The 25,117-nt window shown below is 35.8% G+C and overlaps 1 protein-coding gene across 2 annotated transcripts; it reads left to right on the forward strand.

Annotated features, from left to right (window-relative positions):
- The first annotated feature begins 15,753 nt into the window (after positions 1-15,753).
- On the forward strand, positions 15,754-24,807 carry LOC122001828 (thioredoxin-like protein AAED1, chloroplastic). Of its 2 annotated transcripts, XM_042556786.1 has the most exons (8): positions 15,754-16,229; positions 16,432-16,478; positions 16,565-16,679; positions 24,097-24,141; positions 24,216-24,275; positions 24,361-24,456; positions 24,539-24,687; positions 24,774-24,807. In XM_042556786.1, exons 1-7 carry the CDS (start codon positions 15,939-15,941, stop codon positions 24,656-24,658), a joined length of 774 nt encoding a protein of 257 aa, XP_042412720.1. In that variant the 5' UTR covers positions 15,754-15,938; the 3' UTR covers positions 24,659-24,687; positions 24,774-24,807. The 2 variants fall into 2 exon arrangements, with proteins under 2 accessions (XP_042412720.1, XP_042412719.1); XM_042556785.1 differs by having other exon boundaries at positions 24,539-24,807.
- Positions 24,808-25,117: the final 310 nt, after the last annotated feature.

Here is a 25,117-nt window from a genome sequence, read left to right on the forward strand (position 1 = left end):
TAGGCCCGATAAGTTGGGAAATGATATTACTTATAGTATGTGTTGTTGATTATAGAAGGAAACTGTGTCCTAGTAATCTAGGTTGATAATGTCCCCAAGAGGAGCTCATAAGGATTGTCATGTTAAACCCTGCAGGTGGACTTAGCCCGACATGATGATAAGGTTGAGTGGTACTACTCTTGGACTGAGATATTAATTAAAATGAGTTGTCAGTAACTCAATTAATTAGTGGGCATCCGACATCTTAAACACAGGGAGACTAACACACTCATAATAAGAAAGAGCCCAAAAATATAATTTGGGATTGGTGCGGTAGTTCAATAATAATTCTTTAGTGGTATGAATTATTATTGATGAAATTAAGTTGGGTGTTTGGGGCGAACACGGGAAGCTTAATTTCATCGGGAGACCAAAACAAATTTCTCCTCTCGGTCCCTATCGTAGCCTCTTGTATATAGAGAATTATATCCACCTATACCCACCTTCTTACCCACTCTTTGGTGGCCGACCAAGCTAGTTTGGAGCCCAAACTAGGGTTGGCCAAGACCCAAAGGTTGAGCCAAGTAGGGGTCGGCCAATGCTTGGAGCCCAAGCATGGTGTGGCCGGCCCTAAGAAAAATAAAAGGATTTTTTATTTAAAAATTTTTCTTATGTGGATTCCATGGTTTTAAAAAGAGAGTTTAAAATTTAAATTTTTCCTTCTACAAAAGATTAAGAAAAGATTTGATATATTTCCTTATTTGTAGATTGAGAGGAAGATTTTAATTTTGATAAAACTTTCCTTTTTTGTAACCATGTTCATGATTTAAAAAGAGAGTTTTAAAATTAAATATTTCCTTTATAGTCTTCTACAAAAGATTAAGAGAAAGATTAGATATCTTTCCTTATTTGTAGATTGAAAGGAGATTTTAATTTTAGAGATAACTTTTCTTTTTGGAAATCATCCACATGTTTTAAAAGAGAGATTTTAATTTAAAGAAATTTCCTTTTATAACCAACCATGAAGGGATAAATTATTAGAGAAATTTTATTTTTTAAATTTTTCGGAAACAAATAAGGAAGTTTTAATTTTGTTTAAAACTTGCCTATTTTGGAAGCTCTTGAGGTGGCCGACCATATAGTTTAAGAAAAGGAATTTGATTTTAAATCAAATTAAAATTTTCTTTTCATGGCAAAGTAATAAGGAACTTTTTATTTAAAATTTTCTTATTTGCCAAGACCAAGGATTATAAAAGAGGGTGCCTTCATGGCTAAGACATCTATTCTATTTTCCTCCCTCTCTTCCTTGGTGGTGGTCGGCCCTAGAGATTCTTCTCCTTCTCTTCTCTTCTTCTTTAGTGGCCGATTTCATCCCTCTCTTGGAGCTCTTGTTGGTGGCCGGCTCAAGCTAGGAGAAGAAGGAGAGAAAGGACATTTTGTTTCTTGCATCCCTTGGAGCTTGGTGGTGGTGGCCGGACCTCTACTTCTCTTGGAGAATAGGTGGTGGCCGAATCAGCTTGGAGAAGAAGGAGCTTGGTGGTTCTCATCTCGGTAGATCGTTGCCCACACAACGTCCAAGATAAGAAGAGGAATACGGTAGAAGATCAAGAGGTTATTTTCTTACAAAGGAAGGTATAACTAGTAATTATTTTCCCCATCATGCTAGTTCTTCTTTGTACGAATTCCAAACACAAGAGGCATATGATTCTAGAGTTTCTAATTTGTTTCGAAGTTGTGTTTCTTTGTTTTGTTTTTCGGATTTGTGATTCGATTGTTCTTTTCGGTTAAACCTAATGTTATTTTAGGAAATTAAATATTGAATTTCTATTAAAGTCTTTGTCGAGGCAGTGGTGGATGATCCCATACCCAAGAAGGCCTAGTGTCTCGCCATGTTTGACCTGGGAGTCGATTTTAGAAATAAATATTTAATCAACTTTATAACATAGGTGGATTTGGATTAATAGTGTTAAGTTCCGCTTGCGATCCAAATCTAAACCATTAAGATAAGATAAGTTAAATTTGGAATCTATAATGTTAAGTTTCGTTTGCGATTCCTAATTTAATTTCTAAAGAACACAATAGGTTGTTTAGGAAAGGTTCGACACTTGTACAAAATTTTTGTACAGTGGAACCAATACGATCTTCCTAGGACCAACCAACAACCGTTATCCTGAGCTGGACAGTTGGCCCGCTCAGACATTGATTGACCTCGACCGACCGTTGTAGTCTTTTCACTACAAGAAAAACCCTCATAGACATCGGTGGAACAACAACGGTTTTAAGCAAAAATCGATGTCTTTGAGTATTTTACACCAGTTTTTCCAAAAATTGGTGTCTATAAGCGCAGATTTTCGCTCATAGACATCGGTTTTTAAGCCGATGTCTATGAGCGCCTTTTTTTCATTAATAGACACCGATTTTAACAGCGGTTTTTAAAACCCGGTGTCTATGATAAAATAAAAGAATACAATTTTCCCACCAATACTTAGCCGAAATTTGCAACACTTCACTCTTCCCTCCAAACCTAAACCTATATCACGCCGTCCACCGTATACCGTCGCCTCATCTCCCTCTTCCCCTTCCTAGATCGACGCCCCTTCCTCTCCTGATCAGGATATGCCCTTATTTCTCCGTCCAACCATACTGCATCTCCTCCAACTCCTCCCTTTGGGCAGTCTATCAGGCAGGGGAGCGGACATCGGGCAGGGGGAGGTCTTGGTGCATAAGTGCATTGATACCTAGGTAGGGGGGTATCGCCTTTAGACCCTGGTAGGTTCCCTTCGGCGACAGCTTCTGTAACTCTACCGTCATTTGGGATTCTGCGTCGGCGGCTATTCGATTAAGCAACTCTCCATCGTTCCATTCGGCCGACAGAGGGTCGTTGGGAGGCAGGGTCCGCGGGATGTAGCCGAAGCCACGACGCATTCCTTGTCATCTCTCTTATAATCGGCCGGTGGGCCCTTCGGGGATTCTTTGTAGGGAACATTCCTAGTTTAACCCAACCACCAGCATCTTTGCTTAGCTTTTGGTTTGCTTGTACCATCGTGTGATTTGCTAGGGTTTATGATTTATCATCGATCCATTTGTTTTTCTTGATTCACAAGATTTTTGTTGATTTTCATTTTCATAGTGAAGAAGGGGAATGGCTACATCTTCAGTTCCCAACTCTCCTCCCTCAAAGAGGCCACGATATGCTCTGCCAGATCCAACTCTTCCCAGTCCTTGGCGGGCTCTGATCGACGGCAGCACTGATTACCTGTACTACTGGAATTCGGAGACCAAGGTCACCTAGTATGAGCGCCCGGTCTCTGAGGACCCACCACTGACCTTGGTTGCTTCACAACTGCGATCTGGAGTGAGCTCATCCATGCAACAGCCTAAGCAACAGTCACCTTTAGATGTCCCTGAAGAGAATGCGAATCAGAATCCCTGTCAGGTATTTTTTACATTGAAGAGATTATGCGATAATGTGTTAATGTGTCGAGGAGAAAGGTTAGACATGAGCATCGAGAACTACTTCAAGTAACCACTCTTTTTTTTTCATATGATGCAACCAAAGAAATTGGATACCTTACTAACCACTGAGTGTTGGAAAAGATTAGAAGATAAGTATTTAATGTAAGAAGGCTTTGCTTCAATTGGCAGTGATGCCTTCTCTCTTAAGGCGGTTAATGCTGTAAAAAAATAGATCTGTTCTATATATACTTGCTAGTGATGTAAAAAATGGTCTATCACTGCTCATTGATGATAACAAGTATCTCCAGAGTTGTTGAACCATTAATATATATATTGATCCATGCTTACTTATTGATGATGATATCAATCGTCTACCCAACATATGTAGATATTGGGAGTAGTACACTACTAAAACGAGTGTCATAAGATGCAACTTATATGCTTGTTCATCTTCTACAGATAGTGAAGTGCCTCCTTTTATTAGGTGGATAAAAAAGTACTATCATTGTCTTGATATTCAGGTTAGGCCAGTCTTGGTGATATGAATCTTTGCCTTTCAATATGTAGGTAGTCAATCCATTGGTAATCCTTCAATCATTGATTCAACTGAGTTTGTGCAAGAGCCATCCATAGTGAAACATCACAAGCAAAGTTCAGCAAAATCTGGTCCAGCTGCTTCAACTACAGAAGCATATCGAAGTCAGCATGAAATAACTGTAACTGTATGCATCTTGCTTCATGGTTATGCTTGTATATATAGTTCTTTTGCTAGGTTAGCTGCTATGTTTCTATTATTTTTATTTCTTTGTTAATTTTTACTTATTGAAAACTAATTTTGAACTATGAACTTAGGATTTTTCCTATTCATAAAATATACTAAGAGAAAGGTAGATACCTCTCTTTCTTTTGATGTTTTTACAGGGAGATGTTGCTCCAGATCCATATATGACATTTCAATCTACTGGTTTTCCACCTAATATTCTTAAAGAGGTAACTCATAGTATTTTGTCGTTATATGTAGTTTGTACTTAAGGTTAAGTTTTTAACAAACATATGAAACAACTAAGAAAAGGTGGTATGGAAGAAACTTTATATATAAAGGATAGGGAAATATTTCTCTATTGGTTTGACAGTCCTTGTTTGACAGTCCAATGTGTATGGCCACCGGTCCACTAACAAATATCATAAGATGAGTAAGTGATTTATCTGTTTTTTTGGATTGTACAGTTGCCTCTGCTTCCTATTATAATCATGTGCTTATAAAGACATCCGCCAATAACCTTCTCTTAAGATTGTTTAGAGATGTAAAATGCTTCTAGAAGATAGCATCATGGTGGCAAGGGGGTCATTATTAAGTGGTCCATTTTATTCAATGACCTCAATCATCTCATACCAAAATAGAAATCCTAAACCTAAAATATCAAGGTGGGATTAAACCCACTAATTACCAATAATCTATTAACTTATTACCTCTAACAATTTCTACCTTCTAATCAACACATTCACTAACATTTTGTGTGGGATTTGAATGGCTTTGAGATGAGTTGCTTTTGAATGCCTTGTCTATATTGTAATTAGCAACATTGATGAGGATGCTTTCTGATATAAACAGCTTGTGGGTGGGATGATATGGGACTTTTTGTTTTCCCTTTGAATGCCGACATCATAGTTGAGCATATATGGATTCATTATATAACCATGATATCACACTAAGTCAGTAATTATGACAGCACTTTATGTCAGTTAAGATAGGGATTGATTCTGTATTTGATATAAGACTGGGTAGGATAATTCTGAGTTACTCTTGTTATTGTTTCATTATGTTAGATCATGCTTTGATATCTTATGTCATTCTGGTATTACCATTTTGTCATTGATCTTACTCTTTTTTGTTAAGTGATGCGTCATTCTGTTGGTGATCAGCGTCTAAACTTAATTTATAATGGCATTGTCTTAGAATTGTTTGTTTTTTTTTGTGTCTATTTTTTTTTCAATTTCAATGGGATCTATCGCTTCAAATTTTATTTGAATTTTGTAACCCGTAATCACTTAGCTATTCTTGTTTTTAGTGTTAGCTTGTTTTGACACGTTTGACTAATTTTCTAATATACCTGTATATCTTAGAATGATTAAATAAATAATAGGGAGCACAACTGATTCCCCTGCCCTACTAGTTGTACTAGCCGCCTGTGTCAGTTTTGAGACCATTCAATCCAACATTATGGAGGTCCGACTTTTCGCAAGTTTCACAATGAAATCCTGGTTCCATATGTGTTTGTTTTATATCAACCTGTAATGGAGCAACATTTGTTTTTGTGACCAGGTGTTGCACATTCTTGGTATTGAACTTCTTTTGTCTATTGCTTTCATAGATACATCATGCCTGCTTCTCGGCTCCTACACCAATTCAGGCTCAGTCATGGTCAATTGTCTTAAGGGGGTGTGACATTGTGGCCATTGCAAAGATAGGATCAGGAAAAACAGTAGGCTTTCTAATGCTAGGGTTTGTTGTTCTCAAACGCAATCATAATAATTCTAAGATGGGTCCTACTGTACTAATTTTGTCACCAACGAGGGAGTTGGCCACTCAAATACAGGATGAAGCAGTCAAGTTTGGTAAATCATCAAGAATATCTTGTGTGGTATGTTTGATGATAGTTGTTATATTCCTAACGGTGAGTCCTTATTTGATTAGTTGCGAACTATGAATTTGTGTGCTTTGTAGAATGCAATGTGAGATATGTTAATGTCGTAGACAACATTCCATAGCTTTCTACTTATATTTCATTCTAACAACTCAAAAAAACCTTTTAACAGATTCTGTTGATTCAACTGTTCATGTTCCTTGAACAATGCTTGATGTATATTTATTTATCAAGTGATGAAGAAGCTTATGAGTAGTCTATTTCACTTTTCTTTTTGTTTCCCAAGCAAAAGGTATGTTATTATTATTATTAAAGTCATAAACCGTGTTCTTTCTATCTGTTGTTCTTCATCAAGCAGGATGGACTGCAAGCACATTTATGAGAAGGAACCAGTAATCCACTATATAAGCACAAAGAAACCACATCCTCGATGCCCAGTTGCAGGTAAGTGCCCTATCTATTGCAGTTGATCTTTTGTTGTTGATCTTTTTGCTCATTACATCTACATCTTATCAGGTTGCCCAAAAATTCTCCAAGTTGGACGGGTTGTATGTGACGCCTTGCTTACAATAGAAATTGATGAAATGCATTTGGCATCAGCTACAAACATAAATTCAATAATGGTAAAAGATTTTTACAGAAGTTGACTGAAAATGGCAACACTGCTCCCTACAACTGTAAGCTTGATATAATTTTTCAAGGTGATTTAGCCCTTGTCGGTGATTTGTCATCAGCTAATGCGATTTAGGCATCATAGTTAATTATCTTTTAATGTTGTAAGAGGAATATTTGTGTAATTTGTGGATACGGACTTGATGTGTACAATATCTATTATCTTTTTATATTGTAAGAATAATATTTATGTGTTGGTAACATGAATATTTACTTGGTGTGTTTAGATACACCGATGTATAATAATATTAACTAAATTTTGTACTATTAAAATGTTGTATAATATCGATTTTTCACTGTTTCAGAAATCGAATCGGCATCGTTAAATAATATTGATATTACATCGGTTTTCCACCGCTACCAAAACTGGTGTTATTAACATATATTACATCAGTTTTACACCGTTGATGAAACAGTGTCGTTAAGTGATACTACACTGGTTAATAACCGATTCGAAAATCAGTGTCGTTAAGTGATACTACACCGGTTTTAACCCGATGTCTAAAATGACAGACCTTTTACATCGCCTTCATAGACATCGGTTGAAAATATAATAGACAGCGGTGGAAAACCGATGTCTATCAGGGTTTTTGTTGTAGTGTTTGCCGATCGAACAATGATTGTTCTTACCAACCTTACTAAGATCCTCCGCTCGACCACCATAGACGAACCTTTTGACACCCTAATGTTGACCACCTCGACTTTGATCTCCACCTTAACAGTTGACTCGTGCCAGATGAGCCGCCTTTATCACCACATCATATTTTATTCTCATTCATTATAGCAACTTGCTCTCAAGTCTGAGTAGTATAATTGTCATGTACCCTTCATAAAATATTATTAATAGGATAAACAATGAATGATTAAAATAGAGGAGCTTATATACTCTTATGTGATTGTTGAGCTATGTGATTGTTGATTAACATATGACACATGACACTGATACTTCACCATTGACATACACTCTGAATGTACACACATTCCTACTGATCACATGCAATTTTTTTTTTTAAATAACCGTATTAGATATACTTGTACTCAAGGTTAAGTAATCAAGTGTGTACTATTTCGTCATAGAGATGTGTGTGGGCCACGTACAATCATAACAAATAAGAAAAAAAAGTCACTTGATAATGATGACAATGCTCGATAAACACGAGAGATTATTAGAAAAGATGAACTAAAAGTATTACTATCCAAATCAACCCATTAACATATTTTTCACTATTTGTTCTCAGGACGAAATCATGTGATTTTTCTTGCAAAATAGATGAATGTAGTTTTTTTCTGGTACAATGTAAACTAACCAGCATGAGCTTTTTCATAAAACAAATAATTAACATAAAAGAACAACTTAAAACATGAGTGAGAAGCCAGAGTTTTATCCATCTCAATCAGTTGCTACATTGCTTAATTTGATTTGCTGGACAATGTTGAAGAGAATTCAAGCTTGAAAGGTATTAAACTTCTAACCATGCTTCTTGTAATATGGCTTTGCAGCTAAGTCTAAATGCCTTCGAGAGTTCAGACGGATATTTTGAAATTACTCAAAAGCATCAAATAAACAATCTATTATATGACAAAATGAGTGAAAATATGTTAGGAATGATATTGATATGTTCAAAGCCTAATATTTGAACATGATCCTGATTGTCGATACTCATCCAATTGAATAAAGGACATAACAGTAGACAATTCATGTGGCCTGCTAACGTGACAATCTCTAAACCACCAATATCATCTCCACTACAAGAAAATGCTATAATAGCGACCGATTTAGCGACCGAAATTATTTCGGTCATTAATATAACGACCGCAATAAAGTCGGTCCCAAATTTAGGGACCGAATATAATTCGGTGGTTAATTTAACCACCGATATAATTTCGATCCCTAAATTAGCAACGAAACGGCAAACTAAATTTAAAACGTAAAATTAGCGACTACTTTAATTTTTCAGTTTCAACCAGGGAGTCTTGTAGTTGCGTAGGTGCTTAGGTGTAAATTATTACGACCGAAATTAAAAGTTCGGTAGGTAATTTGCGACAGCTATTTAGAATCGGTAGCTAATTAACGACCGAAATTTAATTTCAGTCGCTAATTAGCTACCGATTCTAAATAGCGGTCGCTAATGTCTAAAGATTTCACCCCTTCTTTCATGAATGAATTTCAATTATTTCGTTAAATTAGGAGATCAAAATTAATTGTTGTAGCTAAATTACAAATAACGGTATTCAAATGCGTTGAATAATTAGCTATCATTATATTTATCTTTTAAAGTTTAACTTAATTTGTTATTTAATTTAATAAGATTATTTATGGCTAATTAGTTAATAAATTGTATAGATTGAAATTAAATTTAATATCGATCTCTAATTTAACGATGCAAATAAATTATTTTACTTGTTAAATTATTAAGTGATTTCCGCTAATAATGTTATTCGTAAAATAAATTAATAAATAAATTTTGTAATTTAAGTGGGGTATAACTTTAATTTTGTGCATTTTTAACTATTGAACTTTAAATTTGGTCACAAAATTGAGACTGAATAAGATATGTGGTCGCTAAATAGTGACCGAATAAATTATTCGGTCGCTATTATCTCCCAACATAACCCCTCGCAAGCCCTAAATCCCGAACTTCTCTTCCCATCCTGTCTCCGCGCGATCCCCTTCTCCCATCTCCGCCCGATCTCCTTCGCCTTGCTATCTCTCATAACTCTCTAGCCGGCGATCTCCTCCAGCATTAGCTTTTCTCCGGCGCGGGTAAGCATCTATTCCTTCACTCCTCCTCGGTGCCGCCTCCTCACCGTAAACGCCGCCTCCAACCTTTCCTTGGTCGGCCTAAGCTTGGCCGGCCTGAGCTCGGCTTTTTCTTGGCCGGCCTTTCCTTGGCCGGCGTGAACTCAGTCAGCCTGAGCTCGGCCTTTTCTTTGTCGACCTTTCCTTGGCCAGCGTGAACTCGGTCAGCCTGAGCTCGGCCTTTTCTTGACATGTACATTCCTTGGCCTTTTCTTGGCCGACCTTTCCTTGGCCGTAAAGATTAGTTAGGGTCTGCCTTCATGTTTTTGATATAAGAGACGGTGTAGATTGCTCGCCCTCCTCTATGTGCTACTATGCAAAGTTATGAAAATACAATAATCAGAATGCACAAATTCTGAGTTTCTCTTGTTTGTGATCCTATGATGAGAACATATTTGGACTTAGACAATATATATAGCGTAAAATTGTAGTAAAACTCATTCGAATAGAAAGTGTTGGCCCTACACTACCAACATTGGTAAAGAACATTGCTTTACTCGTTGCAACTCTCGTATGACTTGGGTACATTTTTTTTTACTGATATCCTTCGCTATATTTGTTTGTCAATTACTCAAGAGAGCCTTCATTATTCATAGATGAATAAATTGAGGAGTTTTTCCCTACAGTCTAGTATATAATGATCTAACTATTAATTACTTCAAGTCATTAGTGTATTTTTTTCCTTACCAACTTTAACTTACTGTGGTCACTAGGCCACTAACATACTTTGCTCTTGGTTAAGGAGAATATCTCTTGCATTGGAGAATAAACCCTTACATCTGCTCTGTTTATTCATGAAATTGCTCTCTATAATCCCAAATCTTCCCACAGTTTCAAGATATCGTGGCAAGTAAAATACAAGTATTTGACACCCTTGACAATACCATGATTGCAATTCTATAGAGCAAACGTTAAGTAATTTTCTATAAAAGGATGAGTCTTGTACTTGCTGTGACATCATTTTAGAATAGAAATTGTTTTTTACTTAACGTACTTCCTCTCTTTTCTTATTTCAGGTATACTGCATTGTTAGAGATCTTGTTTCAGGTATGTGCATTGTCTAAATTTATGACACAATTTTTTTTATTATTTCCTTTTCAGTGATATTGTATTTTTAGGTATATTTCATTTAATACTAACATTGATTACTATTAATAGAATTCCATTATGTTTTATTGATAGAATTGTTATACATCTTTATCTTTACACGTTTAAATAATATTGCAAATTTTTTTAGGTTACAATGTATATGAATAAAGCTTGGATGTACAATAGGTTAGAAAATAGGTTTATTATCGATGAATTTTATGCTGGAGTTGAAGAGTTTATCAACTTTACTAAGCAGTCATCCAGAATATTTAGATGGAGACAAGTTAAAATGTCTGTGTAATCATTGCAAATGTAGAAGTACAACTTTCCATGATGAGGATACTGTGAAAGTACATATATGTAAAAAAGGATTTGTTCCTAATTATTACAACTGGTACTGTCATGGAGAACCTTATGTGTTTGAGCCAATTGGATATTCTGGTGCTTCGTCATCTGTCTCTATTGGTCAACCAGAATTATCATTTAATGACAATACAATGCAATCAATGATTTATAATACAATGAATACGTTTGATCATAACAATGTTGATGAAACTTTCCATTTCTGGTGCTCTATTCTGGCAGAAACTTTCCATTTCTGTGGATTCCAGGCAATGAGAATTGTGCATCTGTTGGTCCTTCTATCCATTTCTGTAGATACTCAATTTTTTAGTCCAGGTTAGTCTGGCATTATATTACCCTCTCGAATTATACTTGCTACTCATTCTGTTAGCCGTTCGTTTGACAGCAATTTTCTTGCTCCAATTTCTGGTAGATTTAGAATGTTTTGCGAGAAGAACCAGGATGACGTATTATGCTTTTCTTTAAGAAAAATATTGATATATTGTGGTAAAAAGTGATACGTTCGCCCCCAGCGCCCCTATCAACACGGAGGAGGTAAATCACGGGCGGCTACTAGCCTTTGAAATAGTGACTAGCACATAAAGAAAGTATTTGCCTCGACTTTGCCGAGATTCGAACCCCAGACCTCATTGTGGCAACACTCATGTGATAGCCACTAGAGTCATCCGAGGGGACTTTGGTATATTGATCTTTGGTGTTGAGATCTAATAGTTGGACCTGATTAGTCATCTCGACGATGAGTCGATGACTCTAACCGGTGGAGCTCAGTATGGCGATATGGACATTGTCTCATTTATACTCTTGACATTCCTTTCGGTTATTGAAGTACCCTGTCAGGTAAGGGACATACCCTTATTGGTATCGTCGCTGCCGACCTAATCTTGTCGATTATCGAGTTATCCCTTCGGATATCGACACAACCCATTTGGGTAAACTTATCCCTAAGGATAAGAGTATTAAAGTCGAAGTGATGGCTAGGTCTTCTTTCCTTAAGACGATATTACCCTGTCCAGGTGCTTACGGTTTATTGGCAATTATCTCCCAAGATACAACGACTTACGTTTTGAAATAAGAGCACTCCAAATTTTGAGCCTTGTCAAACTTTCGAAACCTTGAAACTCTTAAAGAGAGAGAAGAGAACTCAAGAGGAGAATTTACAACTTGAGAATTGAGTGTATTGAGTAGAAGGAATGAGGTTTGTTTTATAGAGATGAAGAGTTACTCTCAAGAGATGAAAAGTTTCTTTTAAGAGGTGAAAGGTTTCTTGTAAAAGGATATGAAATGTATCTTTTTCCTTAAATTTTTCATTATAATTAATTAATTTAATTGATTAATATCATCAATTATTTATTTATTCTATTATAAATATTAATTAATCAATTAATTAATATCACAATGATTAATTTTTAATCAATCAATAAATTAATCAATAAAATTAATTATAATTTTATATTCCTGAATGGTTTCATCACGTACTCAAGTTAGCGTTTATCTATGAATCCAACTCGTATGCAAATTAAATTTTCGTCCGATCATATCAGACCAACCTTTCATTAGACATTAATTTTTCATTAACTCGAGAAATTGATTTATGATGATCTACTCACGAAATAACCATCTTATCTCTATTATCACCAAACTAATTTTCCAACATCAGATATGGAGTGTCTCATGATATTTTGAGGAGGAAGTTTTAATTCATGATGGGGTGGCAAAAGGTGAATACGCTCGCCCCCAGTGTTCCCACCAATCCGTCCCAGGGCCAACACGGAGGAGATAAATCACGGACGGCTACTAGTCTTTGGAATAATGACTAACACATAAGGAACACATTTACTCAATTCATGTATCTTACTCTTGAAGTTTAGATGGTTCCCATATGATATGCTGGGATCATCCTATTGAACTCGTTTTGGTTCTTTTTATATCTACCTGCAATAATCGGAAGGGAACAGATGTCGAAAGCTTATCTTACTTTGGCCCCTGTGCTTCCTTCTACCATTGCAAAATTTATCAAAAATTGTTGCCTACTTTCCCAACTCTGTTACTTGCATGAAATAGCCTTAACCCACAAGATAATTACCCACGAGTTATTCTCTTATAATTCGGCCCTCTGTAGGGTTTTCTCATGATTTTTCATTTGGCCAGGTCTCTACTTATCAATTTGACTGAGCGATCCTATTTATCCAAAGCATGGGCTTTGAGTTTATTCAAGATTACCAAATGGTAACAATATTGTGCTGATAGTATATATCCCAAGTGTGTCCTATCATTGTGCTCTCGTTGTATATCCCAAGAGTGTTGGATAGGACGGTAAATGGACCAAAGATTCAGAAATAAGTTTTGTGTTCGACTCCATAAGAACTTATTTATGTTCGATCAATACACAAGATTAATTAATTGAACGAGTTTGAATGATTCATTAGATTAATGAATAAATTTGTGAATAATGTTCATCAATAAATTTTTTTATTAACATGTTAAATAAATAAAAAAAATTAAAATAAATAAAATAAGTTTAAATTATTAAATTTAATAATAAATCAAATAAGTTCAAACAATAATACATGATTTATTCCCAGAGTAAACGGTAAGGTATCTTTTTTGTTTGCTAGACATGTTATGATTAAGTTCCAGTTTTGATGAATTAATGAATGAATTTTTTTAATAGGCGATGAAAGATAGATGGAAGATGGATTGATAAATTTTTTTTGTAAAATTAGATTGATTATCCTAGAATTAATCGGTAAAAGCTGGATACTTAATATGAACTTAAAATTGATAACATCATGCCAAGCTTGGACTAAACTTGCTTTCACGGTGTAACCGAGTAGAGAGGGTATTCGGATGGTAGAACGGTTTCATTCGACAAGTCGATTCTCATTTACTGAGAATGCAAAATTAAATGTTCACGGAAGTTGTTTGATACGTGACTTCGACACTCACCTTTGCTAACCAAACTCAAAAACTCACCTTTGCTAACCAAACTCAAAAACTAAACCACCCCAATTAGGTGTAGTTCGATTAAATCGAATAAAATTATTTAATCACTATTATAGATAAAACATGCATTATGTTTATTTTTAATTCTATTTAGAATTATTCTAAACACTTATAATGTATAGAACGATTTATGTTAGTTTTTAATCCCAATTAGAAAAATTCGCTTTATCCGAGAACGATAAACAAAACATAAATTTAAATTAATTTGAACGGGTGCGCCATTGCAACGAATAAGCGATACGCGAAGCATGTAGCATTAAACAGATCAAAACAAATACTAAATTTTAACCCCACAAACACCGTAAAAGACATCTTGAGAAGAGCCTTGGCCTAACGAACATGCGATTTGGGACTAAACTTTAAGTGTGCTTTTAATTCGGGATTATCCTTGATAATTTTGATTATCCATCTAAAATTATTAATGAAAATATTATTTGATTTAAATAATTAATGATTCCCGAGTAATGTTCCATTTTTGACACATCAACAAAAGGAAATCGAAAAATCTCGAAAAATTGAAATTTTTTTTATTCCGGGGTTAACGAATGTTTTACCCAAAATTAGGGGTATCAAAAATGAACCCGACCCGACGACCCAATCCGAGTCGATCCGAAAAAAATCAGGTTCGGGTTGGGCATTTTCGGGTTCGGGTCGGGTTCGGGTTGGAGCGTTGGAGAGTAAAAAAGTTTCGGGCTGGGTCGGGTCGGGTTCGGGTTGACCCGGATTGACCCGGGTTGACTTAAATATATGATTTTGTGGGATTTTTAGGGTTAAATCAAATTTTATTTTAAAAATTTAGATATTTTTATGTATATTAACACCATGTTTATATGATAATTATGGAGTATTGAGATAAAAATGAAGAATCATAGGGAAAATAATCCAAAAAAGTCGTTTTGAATAGGATTTTCAGGTTATATGGGTCGGGTTCGGGTTGATCGGGTTCGGGTTGAGGTGTTTTGGGTTGAACTCGGGTTCGGGTTGGGTTCGGGTTGGGTTAAAAAAAAAAACTGAACCCTACCTGATCCACCCGAATTAACACTCTTACCTAAAATATTCTCGAATAAGAGAAAAATATGATAAAAAAATGTAAAGAAAAAATAAAAAATAAAATAAAAAACTTTTTTAAAAAATAAAAAATGTAAAAAAACATTAAAAAAATTTAAAAATAGAAAAAATATTTAAAAACAAATAATAATAAAAATATTTTTTTTAAAAAAAATAGGAAAATAGAAAAAAAACGTAAAAAATAAAAAACGTAAAAAATAATAAAAAACATAAAAAAATTTAAAAAAAATATAAAAATAAAAAAATAGAAAAAAATAAAAAACATATAAAAAATTAACAAACATAAAAAAATAAAAAAATAAAAAAAACTTTTAAAAGCTTTTAAAAATAAAAAAATGAAAAATACTATATTTAAATAATATATATATATATAATTGATTTTATAATTAAGGATAATATAATAAAATATTAAATTAGATTATTTATTAAAATCTTAACAAAAATAAATTTTCACCGGTTGAATCAAATGCACCCTAAACTCCATCTTGTCTATGCCCATTAGTTTTTTTCAAGAACAATTGAATCAGGTATATTCTGATTATGAGGTTGTACCCTGAGGTGTCAGGTCCGTTCATCCAAAAATCCTTTTGGGAATTTTTGATAAGGGTCCGTTTACAGTTTCTGCGATTTAGATACGACGGAGCGCTGGAGGGGCGAGCGTTTCACCTTTTTACCCCCAATTAGTTTTTTTTCGAGAAGAGGCGAGAGTACAAACCGTGATCCAGCTTTGCGCACGTCTCCTTCTCCTTGGCCGCGGAAAAGAAAGGAGAGTCTTCACTCTTTCATTGCTGCCGCTTGCGATTTTATTTTGGAGGCAGTTAGGGTTTGTTGCTTCGCCGCTGCAGCTGCGTAGGCGAGCAGGAATGGCGATCGCCTCCCTTCCGTCTCTCACCCTCTCTCCGCCTCGCTCCTCCGTGAGCGGATCGAAGTCTCCGCCAAAGCCGTCTGTGGGTTTGATCCCCCGATTCGCTCGGCTCGTCACTAGTCGGCTTCAGATGCCAATCCTTCGAGCTGCGTCGCCTGGTTCCTCCGCCGCAGTCACTACCGGCGGCGTCGATGCGACTGCGGCCTGGGATGCCCTTGATGGCGTCCGTGTCTTCGCGGTGGACACTGGAGAGCCCGTGTTCCTCAGGGATCTCTGGGACCAAAACGAAGTATCAAATTGCTTCCCTTTTTTTCCCTTCTCCCGTTCATAATTTTTTGCATTCATCTTGCGTAACTACTGATTTTCTAAATCTTTCTTCTCTATATCTGATTGCCACATGTTCTTAGTTTGTTCGATTAGGCAATTGTTAGCTGTTCCGTTTCATTGTCCTGGCAGATTGATACATGATCAACTACTTTTGTCTGGATTAGGGCGTTGCAGTGGTTGCGCTCATGAGGCATTTTGGATGTTTTTGTTGGTGAGTTTAGCTCTTCTCTTTCGATACCTACAAACTCATAGATGATTAGCGATAACATTTAGTCCGTTTGTGTTGACACCAAACAGTTGGGAGCTTGCTTCGGTCTTGAAAGAGTCGATATCTAAATTTGATGCAGCAGGAGTTAAACTAATTGCAGTTGGTGTTGGGGCTCCTGACAAAGCGCGCATGCTTGCTGAACGGGTAATGATTTCAATTTTGCAGTTAACTTTGATTGTAGTAATCAGTTGTTTTAGAATAGTATGTTTGTTCTATGTTTCAGGAGAGAACATATCTCCTGAAAACATGGAGATTTTCCAGTTTCCTTTGCTTATGTTCTCCTTCCTTAGAAATTAACAAGGAATCTGATGAATGCAAAAGAAATATTGAAATCCCACTTAGCTTGCTGCTTTAGCATCTTCTTTTTTTACCAAAATCTATGCAAAACAGGGAGGAAATCATATGGGAACACACATGTTCTGATCTCTAATAAATGGTTGCTCCTAGATCGTAGGCAAAAACAAAGGAAAATTGTTAATAGCATAATCATAGATCTTTATGTTTGTCCCTAGGAAGTGTTAGTGTATAAGTTGAAGAACTTCATGATCGAAAAATTAGGTTGAGAAATCTCAACACAAAACTTATGCATTCTATTCAATTCTTAAGAAATTATAAACGGAATAGATAAAATTACGGAAGCGTACTAAAATCCATAGTATGCAATCGATTTTGGGCAAGATCTTCAATTTGCAGATCTTCCTTAGTATCCAGAGAGTTTTGTCGATGAGAAAACAAAACAAAAGCATCATCTGCAAACTGGGACCATAACCCTTATTTATAGAAACATAAATTTGCTTATTTCTAATTTGGCCCCTCAACAAATTAGAAATTGTACATGGTATCCACATTAATTTATTCATAACAATTAAACCCTTAAGTCATATTCCTTAATCATAAATTTGATCACATTAAATTATGACTTATTTAATTGATGACATTAAACATTTATAATTACAATTATGGCCCCAAAATTCTAACAATCTCCCATTGGACTATATGTGTAAACTTATAAATGTTAACCTTAATGAGCTCTTAACTTTTGTCATCATAGTTGTAGGGTTTCCTTAACAATCTCGTCCATTAATTATATAGACATAGGATCAATGTAGTTTTCGTTGTTTCTTTCACAACTAAACCATCAATGGTCACATACATCAATATAATCAAATGACATAGATCAATTATGAATATGTGGCATGAAATTTACATGTAAGGTGATCTATTCATGTCAATTTTCAACTGGTCCTCTTTAACCAAAGTGAGATCAAAATTTTAACTTAAGTTATACAAAGTGTAATGAAGTAAACATTGAACTTTATATCGGATCAGATAATCTCCAAATACATATGTTTCATCAACATAACAAAAAATATATAGAAAACATGTATAGTACAAACTCCCACTAAATCTAGATTTCACCAAACTGAATAACACCCATATGAGTGGTATGCTCATAGAAGACATTGGGTGGTAAACCCTTTGTAAAAGGATCTGCTATCATGGAGTTTGTGCCTATGTGTTCTATCGAAATCTGTCCACTTTGTACTCTTTCTTTCACAACAAGGAACTTGATATCGATGTGCTTCGATTTTGTCGAGCTCCTATTGTTGTTAGAATACAATACAGTTGATCGATTGTCACAAAATAACTTCAGTGGTCTTTCAACCTTTCCCAAAATATGCAGCCCAGTGACAAAATTTTTCAGCCATATTCCATGATTAGATGCCTCATAACATGCTATAAACTCCGCTGCCATGGTGGAAGAAGTTGTCAATGCCTGTTTGACACTTCTCCAAGAGATAGCTCCGCCGGCCAACAGAAAAACATAACCTGAAGTGGATCTCATGCTATCTTGGCATCTCGCAAAATCAGAGTCCGAATATCTCATGATCTCAAGAGTATCTGACCTCTTATATGTGAGCATGTAATCACTAGTTCTCTTTAAATATCTCATTACCCTCTTTGCTGCTTTCCAATGATCCATTCCTAGGTTGCTTAAATATCTGCCCAACACTCCAACAATGTACGCAATATTCGGACGCGTACAAACTTGAGCATACATAAGACTTCCTACAGCTGAAGCATAAGGAATCTTTTGCATTTCTTGAGTCTCGAGGCTTCCTTTAGGGCATTGTTTAAGACTAAACTTGTCTCCTTTAGCTACTGGGGTATTACCTGGTTTGCAATCTTGCATGCCAAATCTTTTAAGCACCTTATCGATATAGTTCTTTTGTGATAATCCAAGAATACCTCGAGAACGATCTCGATGTATTTGGATTCTTAATACAAAAGATGCGTTACCAAGATCTTTCATTCCAAAATATCTAGATAGAAATCTCTTGGTATCGTTTAACATGCCTATATCGTTTGTGGCAAGCAAAATATAATCAACATATAAAACCAGGAAGATATGCTTACTCCCACTGAACTTATGATACACACAATCATCTACTACATTTAGCTCAAAATCAAATGAGATGATTATTTGATGAAATTTCTAGTACCATTGACGAGATGTTTGTTTTAACCCATAGATGAACTTCTTAAGTTTGCAAACAATACTCTTTGGATCTCCTAATACAAAGTATTCCGGTTGTACCATATAAATTGTTTCCTCAATGTCCATTGAGAAAAGCTGTCTTGACATCCATCTGATGGAGTTCCATATCGAAGTGTGCAACAAGTGTCATGATTGTCCTTAAAGAGTCCTTCGTTGAAACTGGAGAAAAGGTCTCTTTAAAGTCAATCCCATATTTCTGAGTATAGCCTTTAGCTACAAGACGTGCTTTATACCTTTCCACATTACCATTTGAATCCCTTTTGGTTTTAAAAATCCACTTACAACCAATGAGTCACACCTTTAGGTAATAGGACAAGTTCCCAAACTTTATTGTCTTGCATTAACTTATAATCCTCATTCATTGCCTTAATCCCACTTTTGAGAATTTGAATCTTGCATGGCTTGACGAAAGTTGATCGGATCATCCTCCGCCATACCATCATTTTCCTCATGTTCTTGAAGTAGTACTATGTAATCATCCGAAATAGCACTCCTTTCTCTAGTGGATCTTCGTAAAGGCACTTGTTCTACATACACTGGGTTCTTGAGGTTGTTGAGTTTGTTCTTCTAGGAGTTGATTAACAATGTTTTGTTGTTCTGGTATTGCATCCTGATCACTAACAGGAATAAAATCCTGATCATTATTAGAAGCAATCATAGGAATATAAACCATTTCCTCTTGAAGAGTAGTGGGAATACATTCCTCCTTAAAGACAAGGTCAGTTATTTTATTCTTCCCCCCAAACCCAATATCCTCAAAGAACGTTGCAGTTCCCGTCTCAAAGATGATCTTTACTTTGGGATCATAAAACTTATATCCCTGTGATCGCTCAGAATATCCAATAAAGTAGCTACTTACAGTTCTGGAGTCCAGCTTCTTTTCATATGGTCTATACAGTCTAGCCTCAGCTGGACATCCCCAAATATGAAAATGTTTGAGACTTGACTTTCGCCTTGTCCAAAGCTCAAAAGGTGTTTTAGTAGCTGCTTTAGTGGGTACTCGATTTAGAATGTAAGCTGTTGTCTTTAATGCTTCTTCCTAGAGTGACATTGGTAAGGTTGAATGACTAATCATACTCCTTACTATATCCTTAAGAGTTCGATTACGTCGTTCAGCTACACCATTCATGCTTGGTGAGCCTGGCATGGTGTACTGTGGGACAATTCCACACTCCTCTAGGTATTGAGCAAAAGGTCCTGGACATTACTCACCTGAACCGTCATATCTACCGTAGTATTCACCACCACGATCAGATCTAACTTTCTTAATTCTTTTGTCTAGTTGATTCTTAACTTCATCCTTAAATGATTTGAAAACGTCCAATGTTTGAGCCTTCTCATAAATAAGAAATAGGTATGCATATCGAGAATAATCATCAATGAATGATACAAAATATTATTGACCATTCCAAGAAGGTGTTGGAAATGATCCACAAACATCTGTATGTATCAATTCCAATACTTCTGTAGCTCTATATGCACCCTCTTTCTTTCTTTTGGTTTGTTTGCCCTTAATGCATTCAACACAAACATTTAGGTCTGTAAAATCAATGGAGTGTAAAATTCCATCCGATATAAGTCGTTCAACTCTATTTCTAGAGATGTGTCCTAAACGTTTGTGCCATAAGACACCTGAGTTTTCATTATTAAATTTACGCTTAGTACCACGTGATTCCACACTCATGGTTTCAATATAAGAAGCATTTATATCAAGCACATATAGATTGTCATAAATTATAAGTGAGCCGGTTCCAACAATAGTAGAATTAATAGATAAATTGAATTGACCGTTTCCAAACGAACAACAGTAACCTAATTTGTCCAAATGAGAAACAGAAATCAAATTCCGTCTAAATGACGGTACAACAAAAGTATCTATTAAATCTAAATAATAACCAGTGTTTAACAACAATCTAAAATGTCCTATTACTTCCATCTCAACCGACTTGCCATCACCCACATAAATGCATCTTTCAGCATCAGTTGGCTTTCGGTAGCTCAGGCAACCCTGCATTGAAACACTGATGTTAGTAGTAACACCAGAGTCTAACCACCAAGTGTTTCGAGGTACTGAAGCTAAATTTACTTCAGAACAAACCAAATTAAAAAATATACCCTTTTTCGCACGCCATGCATGGTACTTAGGACATTCTTTCTTGACATGATTAGGCTTGTTACAGAAGAACCAACCTTTTTTGTCAATATCTTGCTTTTGTTTCTTCACATTTTAGTAGCCTCATTCTTTCTTTTCTTGCCCTTATCTTTAGGGATGCTTGCCAAATAGCCACTTTCAACTTTGATTTGCTTCAACCTCTCTTCCTCTTGAACACAGTATGAAATGAGCTCATTAAGAGTCAATTTCTCCCTTTGACAGTTATAATTGATCTGAAACTGACTAAACTGGTTTGGAAGAGAAATAAACACTAAATGCACAAGTATGTCATCTGACAATTCAAGATTAAGTGCCTTCAATTTTGATGCAAGGTGAGACATTTCCATAATATATTCCCGAATATTTCCCTTGCCTTTATACTTCATAGAAATCAAGCTCTTCAGAATTGTGCTTGTTTCCGCCTTATCGCTTTTGGCAAAGCGCTTTTCAATCTCATCGAGATATTCTTTAGCTTTGGTGACACTATTAGACACCGCACCCCTAAAAGCATCAGGTATGCTGCGCATGATGATCATAAGACTCATGCGGTTAGAGCGATCCCACTTCTCATATTTAGCCCTCAGTTTAGAGGAACTAGTATTTGTAGGAGCAGTGGGTTGCTCTATCCTAAGCGCAATATCTAGATCCATGCAGCCAAGAACAATTAAAATGTTCTCCTTCCAATCCTTAAAATTTGTACCATTAAGGATCGACACTGAACTTAAGTTTGCAGAAATAGTGGCAACACTTGCTGAAAATAAAACACAAGAATTATAACATAAATAATATGCTCATTTTGAATCGATGATAAATCTCATCTAAAGATACCTAGTGCAACAACAATATCAAGTCTTTGGACAGTAATATTATTTGCGAGTGGTACTCTTGTTGTAATAATCAAACACTAACAATAATGCATGACAAATAATAAACCTATCTTTGGATCGATTTATTATATGCATGAAATATAATAAATAAAATCTGATAATTGTTACGTGTTTATTATCACAAGTAAATGTATAATTTGTTAAGTATAAATCTTTCTTTGGGCCGATTAATACTCACATAAATATACACATTTGCACTTTATTTATTCCTCAATAATATCTTAATATTTCAAATAAAATTAAATTCAAATAATAGATGTCACTTTGGTGACATATAATTCAAATTTCAATGAATTTAAAATAATAGATATTAATTAAGCCCATATAATCCAATTAAATTAGTATTATAAAACAATTTATTAAATTTAATTTATCTAAATAATAAATTTAAGGGACAAAATATTTTCGTTACGTATAATATTTTGATTCCCTAAGTAAAACATGCACCAAAATCCTTTTATCAAAATTCAAAAATATAAAATTTGATAAAACTTGTTATCCTTAAACGTGGCCTCACTGCACGTTTGTGGCCATCACGCCATGTACGTGGCCTTACTCCACGTTCCACGTACGTGGTTTTTTTTTTTAATTTTTTTTTATGAAAACACGTAACTTTCGAAATGATGCAACTGTTCATCTGTACGTTTTCTTCGCCGCACGGCTCCACGCCGCACGAACCTCCACAATCGTAGTTGCCGGCCACGATAGCCAACCTACGGTATACCGGGGCAATTGCCGACCCTTTCCAATGTCAGAACGCCCGTCACCTTTATTGCTGGCGTCTGCTTGCGCAGAAACAGCGCAGTCACAGCCAACTCGCCGGCCAACTGTAATGCCTTATCCTACCCCGGAAAACCACCTTCAGCATGAAGTTGTTGTCGGTGGCCCACTATTGGTCACCGGCTCTCGCTCGCGACGAGTAGAAAACGTGAGAAGCGGCGTTTAGTGTGTTGCTTGCCATCCTGGATGCCGTCGCCGGCCAGGAAACCGGTTGCAGGCAACCTCCTGTGACGCTTTTCTTCTCCGGTGGAAGTTGCGATGCTGTCGCAAATTTTCCAACCGGTTGCGACACAGAACAGTGCCAAAAATCGCGATGATAAAATAAAATCGCAACATGATATATCATGAATCAAAATCGAGATGACATAGAGATACAACTCTATACCCAAAATAAAAAAATTTTCCTTAAGAATTTGGAATAGAAGACTCTGATACCAATTGATCGAAAAATTAGGTTGAGAAATCTCAACACAAAACTTATGCATTCTATTCAATTCTTAAGAAATTATAAACGGAATAGATAAAATTACGGAAGCGTACCAGAATTTATAGTATGCAATCGATTTTGGGCAAGATCTTCAAAGACTTATAACAAAGATAGGTTTATTATTTTCGTAGTTTCATATGTAATTATAAAAAGGAACACCACCTGCTGAATTTTGAGTAGGGTAATAATCCACTTTACAGTGATAGCTTTAACTTTTTAGTTCATGTTCTTGAAAAGTGAGCGAAGACGATTAGAACAATAAATACTTCATGATCATTATGAGATTAGCAATAATAGATTTTGTATCGCCTAAATGAGGCTTATCCGACCATTGAACTAGTATTGTCGTTGCTAGTAATATAATGAGATGTTACCTATTTCATCCCTAGTTCTAAGCAATTACTTGTCAAACTATAAAGTCTAGATTGTTCATATCGTGTTATTTTATTCATGTTCCTCATTTTATCACAAATCGGTGCTATGCCTAATTGATCTTGTAACCCCACACATTTCATCTGTTCAAAATTCCCACACGCAGTGGTACTGGTAAGTATTGATATTGTTTTCATTTCTGAGAATAATGATTCTGGTTGTTGAGAGTTTTTGGATTCTCATCCTGGCTATCTATTAAATTGAACTTGAAAGTATGCTAACTTTGTCGATGGTTTTCTACATCTTTGCTTTAAAATTTACAGTTGCCATTTCCGATGGATTATCTCTACGCAGACTCGGAAAGGAAGGTAAACAGCATTAACAAATCCCTGATACATTTCTAACAAGAGAACATCATTTCTAATGCTTTGATGTTTTCCAGGCTTACGGTGCCTTGGGCTTGTATTTTGGATTAGGCAGAACTTTCTTTAATCCAGCTAGTGTAAGTTATATATTTTTCTTGCTTTCCTCCAATTGGCCATCCACCAACTTCGCTAATCAAATTCGTTTCTGTCCACATTCAATAGACGAAGGTGTTCTCAAGATGGGAGTCGATCAAGAAGGCGAATAAGAATTATACCATTACAGCCACCCCCGACGATAGGTCTAGCGTTTTGCAGCAGGTTCTATTGCCCGCATTTTTTTTTCTTGCTTAAACATTTGGTCAAGTCGCCACCAATTTTCTTATAAGATGTTTTATTTCAGGGAGGTATGTTTGTATTCAAAGGGAAGCAGTTGTTGTATGGGAGAAAAGATGAAGGTACTGGTGATCATGCACCTTTAGACGAAATCTTAAACATATGCAATAATGCCAAGATTGCATGATATCAAACACAGCAGCATATATCCAACTTGTAAGTTCTGTGAGCCGTGTTTTACTGCTAAAAGTTTTTTTTTTTTTAAATTTCTCAGAGGCTGTTGTTATGTTTCACAAATGCAGTGTGCTTCCAAGTTTAATCGTGAACCATTTATTATGTGAGTACCTGAGATTTAATTTATGTGGCGCCTCGTAGTGTAATTACGATGCAATAGTTCGAATCATAGCCCAGGGGCACCGACATAATGTAACTACCTGAGATTTAATCTCGCTATCTAATTGACACCGACAGCCATACATTAAAAATAGTTGCTCATAGACACCAGGGCACAGTGGTGGCGAGCGGCTAGGCCGGGCTAAGTGATTCTCTCCCAAACGAGTATTATGATTGAACTGTACAAGGTTCACTAGAAGGTACGTAGTTCCGCCACCAGAAGGTATGATATTACCGAAATCTAATTCTGCCG

This window comes from Zingiber officinale, chromosome 7A (assembly GCF_018446385.1).
Source record: "Zingiber officinale cultivar Zhangliang chromosome 7A, Zo_v1.1, whole genome shotgun sequence".
In the NCBI taxonomy this organism is placed as follows: Eukaryota; Viridiplantae; Streptophyta; class Magnoliopsida; order Zingiberales; family Zingiberaceae; genus Zingiber; species Zingiber officinale.

Coding starts and splice junctions, on each gene's coding strand:
- LOC122001828 (XM_042556785.1), top strand. CDS start 15,939: ATGGCGATCGCCTCCCTTCCGTCTCTCACCCTCTCTCCGCCTCGCTCC. Junction 16,479..16,564: donor CATTTTGGATGTTTTTGTTG/GTGAGTTTAGCT, acceptor GACACCAAACAG/TTGGGAGCTTGCTTCGGTCT. Junction 16,680..24,096: donor CGCGCATGCTTGCTGAACGG/GTAATGATTTCA, acceptor TAAAATTTACAG/TTGCCATTTCCGATGGATTA.